We start from the raw sequence: 14,370 nt of genomic DNA on the forward strand, positions 1-14,370 counted from the left end.
GGAAGGTCAGTCACTAAGAATAAGTTAAGAATAAGGTGGAATCCTGTTGCCTAACCAATAGGGAGTGGCGAGTGCCCGCAAAGCCTCACCCGCTGCCAAGCCACATCTCATCCCCAGGCAGCCGCCTTTTTGGCCTGATCCACCACGGCGGGGCTGTGATTGGCCCGCGCGCTGCTGATGGGCACGTGCACTGCTAATTTAGAGTAATTGTGCGGCATGACTAACCCAACATTCAAGAGCGGATGAACCCGCCGAGTAGCATTTCTTGCATGTGTTGGCACTATCCCGAATCAGGTAATGGTACCAGATCGTCCCTAGGCAGACAGGTAAATCTTGCAAGTATCTACGTAGTCATCTCTACCTTATTAGTCTCCCAGTTGGATAATCCCCATCATGCTTGTTGTTGAAGGTTCTGCAGTCGAAACACATCACAGGCCCCACTAGGGTCAGGGTTACGCCGAATGACCCTTGAAACTCTACTGTTACCTACTGACTGCCGTTTGTTTACTCCATCAGTATACGCAACCTACTATCATGTATGATGCACCACAACAACAATCCAATGCTAGGCAGCTGTCCTACAGGCACCCACATAGTAATCATGTCTAATCATCATATTTGCTGTTTTAAAAATACGTCTATTGTAACTTTGTAACTGATTTACATAGAAATTGAATGGTAAATAGGAAAGAAGGGTCCAGGCAACGACGACAACATCGCTTACCCGGTAATGACTCGCCGTGGCACCCCGACATCCCGTGCCCGTTTCTCGCGGAAATTGTGCAGGCGCTCCCCAATTAGGTAGACGTCGTCCCGGATATTGACTCGCCAAATCTCCACTTGCCGCCGTACCAGATACACTAGCCAGCCCATCAGACTGATTACCAGCGTGGCCGGATACGCATACCGGTAAACCTTGGACTGCACCTCCGGCGTGGATGAAAATACCGTGGCATTCATGCTGAATCCAAGAATTAGTGGTACCACGACCGCAAGCGTGGCCAGCAGCATCACCGGGAGCAGAACTGCTCGCGTAGTCACTTTAGCATTAGGCTTCAGCATTCCATCTCGAACAATAGCATTCAGTGCTGCTGCTGGACGGGAGGCAGCATTCCACAACACAAACTTGACGGCCATTTGCACATAGAGCACTCCGAGTGTCCAGTCCTGGATGAAATGAATGACATGGGCCTGGGCGCCACCAACATACGTGTGCGCTGGAACTAAGAGATATAGCTCCATGACTAGCGCAACAAGAGACGGCAGGAGCACCGCGAACGTGGCGAGAACATAGGTAATTCGAGCCGCATCGAGGATGATATGCATCACACCGACGCATGCCTCCCGAGGGGACTGTAGGTAAGGGCTCAACCGGTCTTTCGCCGCGGTAAGGAAAGGCCTTGAATAGTACAGAATGTAGGCAGCAGTGCCAACGATGGATGTGCCCGTGGAGAAGGCATACACATCGTTGAGCGGTCGGTGAGGGAAAGTGGACGACATGACCTTTCGGCCAATGATCAGAGGAACAACGGTGATGCCTACACCGGTGGCAGCAGCAAACACCCAGATCAGTAGGATGAAGGCTGCAATGCGAGTACGGAAGCGCGGCGGAATGTAAACCTTGGTGAACATGTCATTGGCTCGCCCATGGAGACCCTGATCCGTATCTGGTGCCCCGTCAACCCGCTGATTAGACTCGGTCACCTCAAGGAATACTTGACTGCCTTTAGGGATGCGGACTTGATCGGAAGCAGGTGCCCGTACGAATCGTCCATCACGAGCGAAGTAGACACTGGGCTTCTCACTGTCGTCATTTTGTGGATGTCCATCGACTACCGGGTGTTCCGGATCTCCCTTGGCGGCTGACAAGACGTCCCACCAAGTCCGACGGGCGTGATATCCCTCTTCGTCGACTTGCCTCTCGCCAAAGAAAAAGTTGGTCAGGCGCAGGAAACGAGCGCACTTGTGGAACCACCAATCATAAAGATTGTGGAGACCGTCCGACGGCTTGATCGATTGAATGGCAAGTGGCATGACGAAGTTGTAGAACAACAGGTCCACGGGAAACTCCAAGACAGGAATAGTAGCAGACCAATGCACAGGAAGCACATCGTCGAAGGCGTAGTAGATTCCCCATACGACACCACCCAAGCAGACAATGACCAGGGCGCCGTAGACAAGGGCACTGAACGCAATCTTCCGCAGCTGCGTTGTGATGTTGCGCTCCAGAACATCTCGCACTGGATGGAATGTCGGGTCGTCTGGATCGCGAATAAAGTCTAGCCATCAATTAGCGACAGTTTGGGGAAGGAGGCAGGGTATGACTTACAAAGTACACCGCTCCGCATTATCTTCCTGCACATGGACACGAAAAGGGCAAAGTGGAACATATAACAGGTTCCAATGAACCAGTGCACAAAAAGAGACGTAAGGGGTGATGAGGAGGTGAACTCTAAACGCGAGGCAATCGTGGCGTTCTCAAAGAGAGGTAACAGTGCAACATCAAGTAACGAACCGCAATACAGTGGAAAAACAATCATTTCGATGCCGATGATGAGGATAACCTTCATAACTCCACCTGCTTGGTGAAGTATGTCGGCAACAATGCCTTCCACTCTCTGTCCACGTTCGCCACCAGAAAGCATATTGGTGAAACGCAAGTACAGAAGTCCGAGGGCCGACGCAAGAAGGTAGCCCATAAAGATAGCAATGACGCGATCTTTCGTATCCCACACAGCTAGATCATAACTGATGGTGATGCCTGCCGAAGCTGAACCACTCACACTGGAACCGAACCAGCTTGTGCCCTTCGAGGTGTAAAGCAACTGATGGACAAGGTCGTAGACCTGGTCCCGTGTCTGGACTAGTAGCTGGGCCAAGCCGTCAAACCCATTCTCGACTTCAAAGGCACCCACCGGTCCATGAGACACAATTCGAAGAGGGAAGTCATGCAGAATGAATTTGCCGACTGTGAAGGCCGTATGAGTAAAGGCGGCGATGCGCGCTTGGTGGATCTTTAGAGCTTGATGGGAGAGAACCGAGAACATAGGCACGTCGGATTCGTGGAAGACAAAGAAAGCCTGCAAGACATTTCGTAGTCGGTGACTACTGGCGTCGATGAGTGATAACGAGGCACTGGTGACTGACTTGGTCTGCGGAATCCATTCTCCCAATGGGACAAAAGCACCGAAGGGACTGAGCACCACTTTGCATATGAGGCTAAGCCAGTACATAACGTAGCCCAAGCTACCGATAAGGGTGTCCAGCGTTACATCTGCGAAGACCGATATGGCGGTCATGGGAACACCGAAGACCAGTTGTACGGGGTTCGCGAGGAGTACAAGGGCAATTTTGCCCCAGAGATAGGGAAGCCAAATGCCAATTGCCACGGTAAACGAGATCAAGAGCGCGCTGAAGACTCCATTCTGCAGAAGGCCAAAAATTGGACCTTGCATGCCAATGAGCTCCAGAATGCCCTCCAAGTCATCTCCCTCCTCGACTGCCTCAGCGTCATTTGCATCAAGACCGAAATCTGGGGCGATAGCTTGGTTGTTCGGTGCGGCTTCATTGGCAAGGCGTCTGTTATTCTGAATGGGTACGAACGGCGCCTCCAAAGCAGGGTCCTCGACTACATGATCATCATCCTCTTGCGGACGATCTTGACCTTGATCAGGAGTTTCAAGATCAGCCCAGAACCAGTCGAAGAGTCTTGTAACCAAGTTCTTCGGAGAAGCCGGAGCTGCTTGATCATTCTGCGGCGTTGCCATGGCATTTTCAGGGGTCCGTTCAGCATTCGGTGTGACCGCGTTGGTCGAAGCCGAGGCGCTCGGAACTTGATCGGGCTGAATGCCAGTGTCGGCGGAAGGTGTCGAATCGGACGGTACCTCAGAGTCACCTACAGCACGGAGGCTAGAGCCGAGAGCATCATCACTATAATCGCGGTCTTGCCGATCATCACTCGCGTCAGTCCCCAGTGGATTGGACACGGAGGCGATATCCCAAGGATGACGGTTGGCCGCTGATGACGAGGGTTCCAACAGTGGTGATCGTGCTGAACTGGGTTCACTTTGCATCTCTGTCTGATCGGCAAAGGAATCTGAACTAGCGGCCTCGTGAAGAGGTGATTCGCGCCTCCAAGAACCGCGCAGGGAATCGTTCCGTTGAAGCTTGGTCATTGCCGTGACTATCCAGCCCAGTTCATCCTGGCGCCCTTCCTCTCTTACAAGTCTGAGGACCTGCTCAGGATCACCATGGCCACGTGCCCAGAGATCCCTGAACGTGTCCACTCCAGGCCAGACCTGGTTGCCGTGAGAGGTCGAGTGCTCGAGGGACAAGGGGTTCAGTTCATCCTCACTGTCACTATTACGCCGGAACATATGCTGCGAAGTACTAGGTCCCTGGGTACCCGAGTCACTGGAACTGCTTGAGCTACCATCGCGGAACGAGGAATGCACACGATACGACTCGGTCTCAGCCAGAGAGCCAAGTCCTCCTTGGTCTGCGCGGTTAGAAATATCTTCCACGTGTTCATGAGTACTTTCATCGCGGGGTACATCCTCTGGCTGAGGGGCGCGTAGCTCTGGCTGTACCTCTTCAGGGCGCTGTACTGGACGGTTATTCGCAATCAGCTGGACAGCAGCTTCCCGCTCACCCTCGGCGATGTTGGCCATGGGCTGCTGTTGAACAACCCACTCGCGGATCAGGAAGATCAGAATGAACGAGATGACAACCAATAAGGTTATGAGTTGACCTTCTAAGGTATCAATAAGAATGTTATTAATCGTGGGCGATGGTGTCAGTGTGTTGAGAAATTCCACATCTGAGAGCCACGATGGGCGCCGAGGCTTGTATGAAGCAGCTGTCACATTCGAAGGGCTAGTGCTCAACGAACCGGTACCCGACATTGCGGGGAAGAACAAGGCAGAGAAAGCCTTCTTGATGACTGTGAGAAGTAGAGGCTCGCCTGATGAGAAACTGAACATAGATGAAACCGGTGACTGCACGGCTGGCACATCTGATGCTCCCGCTAATGCGGCGGTAGCGGCTCCCACATTCATGGAAGCCGTTCCATTTGCTACAACTTGGGCTAGATGTTCGGATGAAGATTGCTGGGGAGCATCCGCCCCAGACCAGCGGCCATCAGCCAGCCAGAAAAGAGCTCTCCAAATCGCCCTCATCGACCATGGCAGCCACCCAAGCCAGACGAACGCGACAAGTACAAACCGCAGCCATGTGACGATAGTGCGAAAACTATGGATTAGTAGCTGTCGGAGGAAAAGCGGAGCAGGGAGATTCTGGGGCATATTCGGATCGTATAACTTCGTAAAGCGAAAGGGCGTTTTGCACAGTTCGCAATGCTTCTTCTGGGAGTGGGACAGCCATTCTACCAGGCATGCCTGGTGAACGAACTTGATGCTCCCGCTACATTTGCACGGATAAAAGAGTTGTTCCTCCTCGGTACCCTCACCACGGCATATGCGACAAGTGTCTGGCTCTTCAAACTCCCTCTCCTTTCCCTTATAGTTCGTCTGATAGGCCGGGTCATTCATTAGGTCGGGGAACGAGGTAGAATGGGTATAATCCCGGGATGAGCCCTCGGGAAACTCCATTTTGCGCAATCAACGTCGACTCGACGAGCTTATCGTCTTCAGCAGCGGCAATCAGATATCATGTTCGGAAGGGCGTGTAGCAACGCGGACAAGTACGTGTGAACCGAGAAAGCGAGATGATGGAACGGAGATACTGCGCCAGGGGATTCTCTCGCGATTTGATACAATCCTGCCTCAACGGGACTTTCAGATAGTTGCTGCTAGGAGAAAATCCACGTCAGTGTCCAACCATAGGCGGGTTTCCGTAAGAGGCGTATGTGGCAAGCAAAGCAGTCGGTGGAAAGGCAAAAGACCAGCCAAAGCTGTGGTTCACCTGAACTGGTCGATCCCCCCAACATATGCTGAATCAGCACGAGACCCTCCAGGCCTCGGTCATGTGATATTACGGTACAGTACCTCCAAGGGCGGTGAGGGGCCTCCCAATGGCCTGCATAAATGCAGATCTGCACGTCAGATTCTGTAAGACGGTATTGTGAAGTGCCACCGAAGGACCGATGACCTCACAGCTCCTTACAATAAAGGCTAATTACTATGGCTATTGTTGTTGTTCCCTGAATCCAGCAAGCGTGTTGTTGACAACTGGAGATCTACTCTGTGATCGACAGAGCACCCACTCCAAATCTCGTCATTCAAGCCTTGCTTTCCCTCCGTTCTAGATATATACCGTGACACTGTCTGTTCCTTTCCCGTCAAGACACAGACAGACTGGTATTACGAAGTACCCCTCTAAAACTCGACGGCGCCAAGGCGGAGACGGGAATTGATCGTCGCGTGCGCTTCGAGGATCCCAGCTTGTGATTCCGGAAAAACGTTGCTAAGACCCTTTCATCCTCCCCCCCCAGAGTCGACTGGGCCCTTTAGTTTGTCCGAATTTCCGGAAGGCTCAGGAGATAATCTAGGCCTCACCATCTTTGACTCAGTCATCTCCTATCTTCATCGAATTGGACACGCGACGCGAGTTTCAGTTTTCTGCCCGCCGGACTCGAAGCGAGCGGCACCCCCGTTGACAACGGGGACGATTCATGATGACCGTTCCGGATAATAGTCACGTCCCGGATGGGGCCGATCGGATAATAAAATCCAGGAGCAGTGCTTCCAAGCCAAGCAAACGAGGAACTATCCGCTGGACAGTTGGGCTGGTGGTGCGGTAAGTCTTAAAATGCTAGCTAGACCGGGATCTTCGGTCCACCGCGTTATGGAGTTGAACCGTTGCTAATCTGGCGATCAAATTGATAGGCTCTGTATCTGGTATGCTCTTCTTACGCCATTCCTGCGCTGCCCTTCTCAGCTCTCCGACCTTACGGATTCCTCGCCGCGAGTATGCAAGCCATACCTGCTTGCTCGCTCCTATGTCGAGCCCCATGTGATGCCGTATTATAACGCTTATGGCGCGCCATATGTCGAGACAGCACGCCCCTACGTGCAGGTTCTCAATGAGAAAGTCTACGCGCCCACTTCGCGCGTCGTTAAGCACGGATATGAGAGATTTGGGGCACCCGCTTTGGATAAAGCCCAGCTTTATGGCCAGCAGCAGTGGGAGACGATTGTCGTCCCACAGTTGCAGTCCGCTAAGGACAGAGCAAATGGCTTGTACCAATCTCAAGTATATCCCCATGTTCAAACCGTCGAGACGGCCCTGTCGCCATCCTTCCAAAAAGCCAACGGCGCGATCAAGTCTGCATATGGAGACTACCTTCTCCCATTCGGCGCAAAGTATAGGCCTTTTATCGGTAAGACCTATACAACGGGCCAGGATATGCTCACAACAACCGTTCTCCCTTATGCGCAGAACTCATGGTCGGCGGCTATCTACTTCATTCATAGTACATTATGGCCCAGAGTCACCGGCGTCTACTCTCAGAATGTTGAGCCTCAGCTAGTCAAGATCGGAGAAAGACTGGCAAGTTATCGTGAGGAGAAGAGGCTGCGACAGGTTGCAGAGGAAGTGGAGAGGTAGGCTTTTATCCCCGCGATATACGTGCTTCATGTGTTAACTTGTTATTCGCAGTGCATCTCAACAAGCATCGTTTTTCACTGCACCAAAGGCTACTGAGGTGGACGACTTGACGACGTCGTCCACAACCGAGCAAGCTACCGCAACGCCTACGCTGTCGCCTACTGAACAAGCTGCGAAAGCACGCAATAGCATCGAGACTGACCTGCGCACCTGGCAACAAAAGTTTGCCGTTGCTGCGGAGAAGGGACTCGAGGATCTTGAAGAGCGCTTGCAAGAGATAGTCAACGGGTTCATTGGAAGTGGCGTTCGCGCACATGGAGAAAGCTTGGCGACCGCATTGGAAGCTGTTGTTGACAACGAGCTTATAGCTCTCAAGCGTCATATCAACAACCTCGCCGAGTCCTTGCCTAAAGAAGACGTGCCACAAGAGGAGCAGGCAGCGACAAACGAGCTTTTCGGAAACATCAAGGAAGCCGCAGTGTCTATCCGGGACCGTGCTCATGCCCTTCGAGAATGGCGCCATTCCTTCGACCAGGAGCTTACAAGGCGCGTTTCTTTCGCAATCAACTCTACGCTCGATGTCCTGGATAGCGTCCGTGATCTCGGACTTCAAGAGGTCGGCATGCGTTGGGCCTGGATGGATGGTGTTACCTACAAGGATTGGGCTAGGTACCATGCATTGAAGGCGCAGTTCGAGGAATGGAAGGATGAGTTCTTGGAATTTGGCCTTCAGCATGCGAAGCTTGAGGAAGCGCGCGCAGTAGCGGACGAGATCTTGTCGCACGGAATGGAAGTTGCTGAGGCCGCAGCCAAGGAGCTGACCCGGCTGAGGGACGTTGGCAAGTGGAAGATCGCTGCCAGGGAAGCAAGCGATGACTTTGACACCAGATCTGAGCCTCCGCCTTCGTTGCCTAAGCCTAGCCGTGCCCCCGAGCCTGTTGTGGATGAAGAAGGACCGGCAGATGAGGCAGCCGATGCTGAGCGTCCGGATGGGACTGTCTTTGCTTATGATGCTGCCTCTCGGGCCGCGAATGACGGATCTGATGGCGACGAGGAGAGTATGGCAGATGATGAGGAGCATGCTTCGCCCCTGGCCAACGGTGGATTGCCTTCGGAATACGAGTCGACTAGCCCTTTGGGCGATGACCAGGATGCCGCTAACCTGAAGGCGGCATGGGGAGTAGCCGCGGCTGATGTGAGAACCTCGTCGGAAGACGAGACACCACAGGCTTCTGGCCCCCCATTGTCGGCTGAGCAGCAACAGGCTGTTGCGGATCTCATCTCAGGTCTACTTGTTGACAAGGACTCTGCCTACGCTGAAGAGATCATGAACAAGCTGCACTCGATTTACGGGACTCCAGCGCCAACCCCAGAGCCTTCTGTAGCGTTTGACGACGCTTCTGATGAGGTTAGTGAAGTCGATGCAGAGGCATCGAACGCCCCCTTCCCAGAATCCGAAGAGCCTATCCACGAAACCGATGAAGCCCCCAATGCATCATCCGAAGCAGACTTCGAGTCGACTGCTATCGTCGACGACGAGGATAGCAACGGAGAGCTGCAAGAGTCCGCCGAGTCACTCGCCGAGGACATCGAGATAGAAGACGCCGAAGAGGACTCGCCCATGGATGACGCCGAATCGTCCTCCGCAACTCTGGCTTCCACTGCGAGCAGTGTTGTATCCGAGGCTGAGGAAACCATCATCCCTGAAACAACCCCAGCCGGCGAAGACAACTCTGTAGAGGAGTTGTAACCTGAGATAAGACAGACAAACAGGGTTGGCTGTTACTTGGCAATTCTTTCATGATTTGATATCCCAAAACATTCTTGTTATTCGCTTGATTTACCATCTCAGGTCGGCCATGATATTCCCCACATAGTTTCCCCACGATTTGTACGTCATGATATCGCATTTTCCATTCACCCCCTATACCACCAGAACTTCCTCTTCCTCCCTTTGCTGTGTACTATGTGCTGTTTTTATTTGTTTCAATTCTGGTAACGGCCACTCGTGCTTCCACATTTTTGTGCCCCTCTGGCACCGAAACCTTTTGCTTTTTGGGAGGCGTTCATCTCGCATCCAATCTATCTTTACACACATTAAAATACAACTTGCTTAACCATAAAAAATGGTGAAACCCAACCGCGCAATGCGTAGCCACCTGTAGTAATATATATGCATGAACCATCCCCAGACAGCCACTCCACTCAATGAACCAAAAACAACAACCCACCCCTCGAAAGACCACCTCACCGATACTGCAACCCCCTAGCACCCCTCTTCTCCATCTTCTTCTGCCTCTTACTCTCCGCCGCACCTCCACCCTGCTCCTGCCCAGCACCCGCACCTCCCATCCCCGCCAACCCACTCTTCATCCCCATAAAGGTACTATACGCCAACCAGACCGAATACACCGGCACGACAATCCACAACCACCAAGCACGATCGCCAAACAAGCAGGCAGCTCCAAGACATCCCCACGTCCAGTACAGCACGTCCCACATGTATTCCGTCAGTCCCGCGGCGCCGAGATCCTCGCCGGGAGAGCGGAGGGATCCATCAGCGGGGTGGTAGACCGGGCGGCCGAGGCGTTCGAGGTAGAATTCGATGAGAAGGGTCGGACAGGCGAGTGTGAAGTAGGGGGTTAGGGAGCGGGGGCGGTTGAAGAGCCAGTGGAGGGTAAGGAAGAGGATGTGCAGGACGGCACTGATGAGGTGGGTGCGGGTGAGGAGGGACGCGTTGCGCGCGGCGAGGGTTTTGGCGGCTTTCTGTTGAGAGGTTGGTTAGTTAATTGAGTGGAGGGATATAGTTTATGGGGGGATTGGGTATGCTGACTTGAGCCATGGTTGTAAATGGTGGAGGTAGTGTGTGGTGTGAAGTTGAGATTAATCCGGTATGATCGGATGACGATGATGCAGGTCGCGTGCGGATGCAAGTCAGGGTACTGGGTGTAAGTAGTGTGTAGTGGGGGGTTGGTGGAAATGACAGGGAGCGATGATCCGCTCAGTGAATAAATTAACTAGCGATAAGCAAGTTGCATGATCGGGGAGGGATAAGGAGTCTAGATAATCGATTGATAGATTTGATTGATAGTGGTAGTGAAGGTGTGAAAGTAACACTTGTAGTAAGTAGTAGTAGTAGCAGATGGCGAATAGGGAATGGCGTTGCCCACCACAACCAACTTACTTACTTGGTACTAACAGCCAAGCCGCCCTCCGCCTCTCACCAGCCACGCTCTCCGCCAGATTCGCTGCTCCAAAACATCGCCAGAAACGGCGTCGTGAACTACGACTTCTGTCGGACCTTGCCGCTTCGCCCTTCGGCCTGCTTTGGGCTTCTTCCGCGTGTATCTTGTCTGCCGCTTTCGCTGTCTGCTCATCGCGACATGCGATTTGACTCCCTTTGACACCTTCTTGGGCCCTACACGGCGTCACGAGTCGTCCGGACGTCATCCACTTTCCCTTTCTCCTCTGCCACAGCTTCGCATTTCAACCCACCCCCTCTTAACTAGTCTGGTCTGTGGCGGAGATTTAGACAAGAACCGTTGCGATCCATCGGGCGCAAACTAGCCAGGCGATATACTTTACTGGTTATTGTTTTGACGGGTGTTGACGGTCGAACAATCTTTTTTTCCCTCTGTTCCCTATCTATACAGTTGAAAGAAACACCACGTCGTCGTTGCCTTAAACCCGGTTCACGCGGCGCTCCCCTCACATCTCTTAGTGCTCTTCAATCCCTTTGGACTGTTTCTCAACTTCACCCATGCTGGTTCGGTGTTAACAGATTAACGGCCTCACTTGTCGCTCACCCTGTTCCTTGATTCCGCAAGCTCCCTTCGCGCCGTTCCCAATACGAACGTCAATACCGCCTCCTCCTCTCCTGCAGCGCCTCTGTGATATCGCCCCCCCTCCTTCTCTCCCTCCTCCTTGAATGAATCCCACACCTCAACATGTCTCCCTCCACCGCACATATATCGAGCCAACTTAGGCAATTAATATATTACCATCTTGATAACAACCTCGTCCGTAATGCGCTTTTCCTTGCCGGTCGGTTGCACGCCTACGAACCCCGAGCAGCGGAATCTTCATATTTACTCGCCTTGTGCCATCTCCAGAGCGGTCAAGTGAAAGCAGCATACGATTACAGCAAGAATTTTGGATGGCGAGGCACTCATCTGGGATGCGCGTATGTGTTCGCCCAGGCGTGCTTGGACCTGGGAAAATATCCTGAAGGCATCACGGCGTTGGAACGAAGCAAAGGACTCTGGTCCACAAAGAACCATTGGGGTACGCTTTGTTCAGCATTTCTCTATAGTATTCCGCTTGTCGCAAATGGACGCGACTATCATTTTAGGCTGATCACAGCTGACATTTTCTTTTCGCCGTTCCAGGAAAACACAGTGAAACGCGCAGGCAACACCTACCCGATGCGGCAGCGGTGTTATGTCTACAGGGCAAGCTGTTCTATGCGCACAATGAACTCAATGCGGCTGTTGAATGCTATGTCGACGCGCTCAAGTTGAACCCGTTCATGTGGGACGCTTTCTTGGGCTTGTGTGAGACTGGTGAGTGTCGGATGCGGATAGGGAGAATGCGGTTGCTAATTGTTCAAAGGGGTCAACATCCGCGTTCCTAATATCTTCAAGATGACACCTGAGCTCAGCGCTCTATTAGCGTCCACCTCACAAGATGACGTGGACGTGTCTTCGGATAAGGCAGCACATCCCGCAGGTCCCTTGCAGTCGCAACCGAAACTGAACTCGAGCACCGATCCCTTTACTTCTTTGACGTCTCGGACTGAGGCAGTTGGCACGCATGGCAGCTCCGCTCTCTGGGAGAAGCTAAATGGCAGCACGGTCAGCGTGGCATCCACGGGTACATCAGCAGTTCCGGCAATTCGAGAAGGGACCGAAACACCTGGAGGCCAAAGCAGTGAGTCGGACGACCGTGTCTTGCACCGGACAGACGCACCTTTGGAGCCGCCCTTGGCACCTGCACGGAAGAACCGAACAATACAAACGATCAGTGCCGATCACGGCATGGACTCCCCACCAAAGATGAAGCCCACGGGTATACGACCCCGGACCAGAACTAAGCCCGAGCCCGATGAGTCGACTACAACCTATACGGAGCGAGAGCTCTCACACGGAGTCCGTGTGGGCGACCGCAAGCGAACTGTCTCTGGATCAGTTGCTCATTCCGCACAGCAACCCACCGAACCTGGCGCGCCGCAACGGCGGAGCGTCCGCCTTTTCAATCAGATTAAGCCTACTACGAGCAAGCTTTCTAGTACTGCGCTGGGGACCAAGGATGGTCGAGAAATGAAGAAGGTCAGGGCTACTGGTGCGAAGGGTCGAACTACAACCGCTCCTAGTGTGGGTCGGGTCGTGAGTGGCAATCGAAAACACATCGGTGACACGCATGATGGCGAGGCCAAGGACCACCGGCCAGCCACCTCGGCATCGAATGGGACGCACCACACTTCATCGAGAGGACCTTCGCTTGATCGGTCTAAAGCTGTGGAGGCATTGACATGGTTATTAGAGCTGTTCTCGAAGTTGGCGTCCGGATACTTTGCGTTGTGTCGCTATCGTTGCGCTGAAGCTACCCAGATATTCGCGGCTCTGTCTCAAGGCCAGCGGGAGACTCCATGGGTACTCTCCCAAATAGGTCGAGCGTACTACGAGCAGGCGATGTATTCCGAAGCCGAGAAATACTTTGTCCGTGTAAAGAGTATGGCTCCGTCCCGGTTGGAGGATATGGAAATCTACTCAACGGTGCTCTGGCATCTGAAGAATGATGTCGAGCTGGCTTATCTGGCGCACGAGCTCATGGAAACCGACCGTCTCTCTCCTCAGGCCTGGTGCGCCGTTGGCAACTCATTCTCCCACCAGCGGGATCATGACCAGGCTCTGAAGTGCTTCAAGCGAGCCACGCAACTTGATCCTCATTTCGCGTACGGGTTCACTTTGCAAGGACATGAATATGTGGCCAACGAAGAATACGACAAGGCTCTCGATGCGTATCGACACGGCATCAGCGCTGACAGTCGTCATTATAATGCCTGGTATGGATTGGGTACGGTATACGACAAGATGGGCAAGCTCGAGTTTGCTGAACAACATTTCCGCAATGCGGCCAACATCAATCCTACGAACGCAGTGCTCATCTGCTGCATCGGACTGGTATTGGAGAAGATGAACAACCCCCGCGGGGCTCTCGCCCAGTATGGGCGGGCCTGTCAATTGGCGCCTCACTCGGTTCTTGCTCGGTTCCGCAAGGCTCGCGTGCTGATGAAGCTTTCTGAGCTCAAGTTGGCGCTGACCGAATTGAAGGTGCTAAAGGATATGGCACCGGATGAGGCCAACGTGCATTATCTGTTGGGTAAACTCTACAAGATGTTGCATGAGAAGGCGAATGCTATCAAGCATTTCACGACCGCTCTGAATCTGGATCCCAAGGTAAGCGTTGATCCCTCACTATCCCCCGCTAAACTCAAATACACCGGCTAACTGCTTCAGGCGGCGCAATACATCAAAGATGCCATGGAATCCCTGGATGATGATGAAGAGGATGACGAAGATATGGCATGATTTTCTTTCTCCCTTGTTCTTACTATTCTTCCTGCTTCCCCTGTGTACTTCTTCGACGGGTTCCTGTTGTCCATGAACCCATCTGTACCCTGGAATCCATATTGGCGAGGAGCGGCGTTTGTCTTTTCTCTTTCTCTCTTTCTGGGTTGAATTTGCACCAGCATCAGCATTACGAGGGCGTTCGCCGGTGGGTTGGTTAGAACTGGCATTGCGA

The 14,370-nt window shown here is 53.0% G+C and overlaps 4 protein-coding genes across 4 annotated transcripts; 2 read left to right on the forward strand and 2 right to left on the reverse strand.

Moving 5' to 3' along the window:
* Positions 1-603: 603 nt before the first annotated feature.
* On the reverse strand, positions 604-5,905 carry BO88DRAFT_434056 (E3 ubiquitin-protein ligase SSM4). The gene is made up of 2 exons (XM_025709459.1): positions 2,330-5,905; positions 604-2,279 (listed from the first exon to the last, which is right to left on the reverse strand). The coding sequence occupies exons 1-2, from the start codon at positions 5,607-5,609 to the stop codon at positions 721-723; spliced, it is 4,839 nt and encodes a 1,612-aa protein (XP_025565099.1). The 5' UTR covers positions 5,610-5,905; the 3' UTR covers positions 604-720.
* A 284-nt stretch (positions 5,906-6,189) lies between these two features.
* BO88DRAFT_403460 (uncharacterized protein) lies at positions 6,190-9,683 on the forward strand. The gene is made up of 3 exons (XM_025706371.1): positions 6,190-6,756; positions 6,846-7,562; positions 7,618-9,683. The coding sequence occupies exons 1-3, from the start codon at positions 6,635-6,637 to the stop codon at positions 9,314-9,316; spliced, it is 2,538 nt and encodes an 845-aa protein (XP_025565100.1). The 5' UTR covers positions 6,190-6,634; the 3' UTR covers positions 9,317-9,683.
* BO88DRAFT_385028 (SND2/TMEM208 family protein) lies at positions 9,434-10,673 on the reverse strand. Its single transcript, XM_025704724.1, has 2 exons — positions 10,400-10,673; positions 9,434-10,332 (listed from the first exon to the last, which is right to left on the reverse strand). The coding sequence occupies exons 1-2, from the start codon at positions 10,406-10,408 to the stop codon at positions 9,814-9,816; spliced, it is 528 nt and encodes a 175-aa protein (XP_025565101.1). The 5' UTR covers positions 10,409-10,673; the 3' UTR covers positions 9,434-9,813.
* An 840-nt stretch (positions 10,674-11,513) lies between these two features.
* Positions 11,514-14,156, forward strand: BO88DRAFT_424038 (anaphase promoting complex subunit bimA; the record flags this gene model as incomplete). Its single annotated transcript, XM_025708705.1, has 4 exons — positions 11,514-11,850; positions 11,955-12,119; positions 12,178-14,024; positions 14,085-14,156. The coding sequence occupies 4 exons, from the start codon at positions 11,514-11,516 to the stop codon at positions 14,154-14,156; spliced, it is 2,421 nt and encodes an 806-aa protein (XP_025565102.1).
* Between the last annotated feature and the right edge of the window lie 214 nt (positions 14,157-14,370).

The sequence above is a fragment of the Aspergillus vadensis genome, assembly GCF_003184925.1.
Source record: "Aspergillus vadensis CBS 113365 unplaced genomic scaffold BO88scaffold_6, whole genome shotgun sequence".
Lineage (NCBI taxonomy): Eukaryota > Fungi > Ascomycota > Eurotiomycetes > Eurotiales > Aspergillaceae > Aspergillus > Aspergillus vadensis.

Coding starts and splice junctions, on each gene's coding strand:
- BO88DRAFT_403460 (XM_025706371.1), top strand. CDS start 6,635: ATGACCGTTCCGGATAATAGTCACGTCCCGGATGGGGCCGATCGGATA. Junction 6,757..6,845: donor ACAGTTGGGCTGGTGGTGCG/GTAAGTCTTAAA, acceptor TCAAATTGATAG/GCTCTGTATCTGGTATGCTC. Junction 7,563..7,617: donor GTTGCAGAGGAAGTGGAGAG/GTAGGCTTTTAT, acceptor TGTTATTCGCAG/TGCATCTCAACAAGCATCGT.
- BO88DRAFT_434056 (XM_025709459.1), bottom strand. CDS start 5,609: ATGGAGTTTCCCGAGGGCTCATCCCGGGATTATACCCATTCTACCTCG. Junction 2,280..2,329: donor AATGCGGAGCGGTGTACTTT/GTAAGTCATACC, acceptor ATTGATGGCTAG/ACTTTATTCGCGATCCAGAC.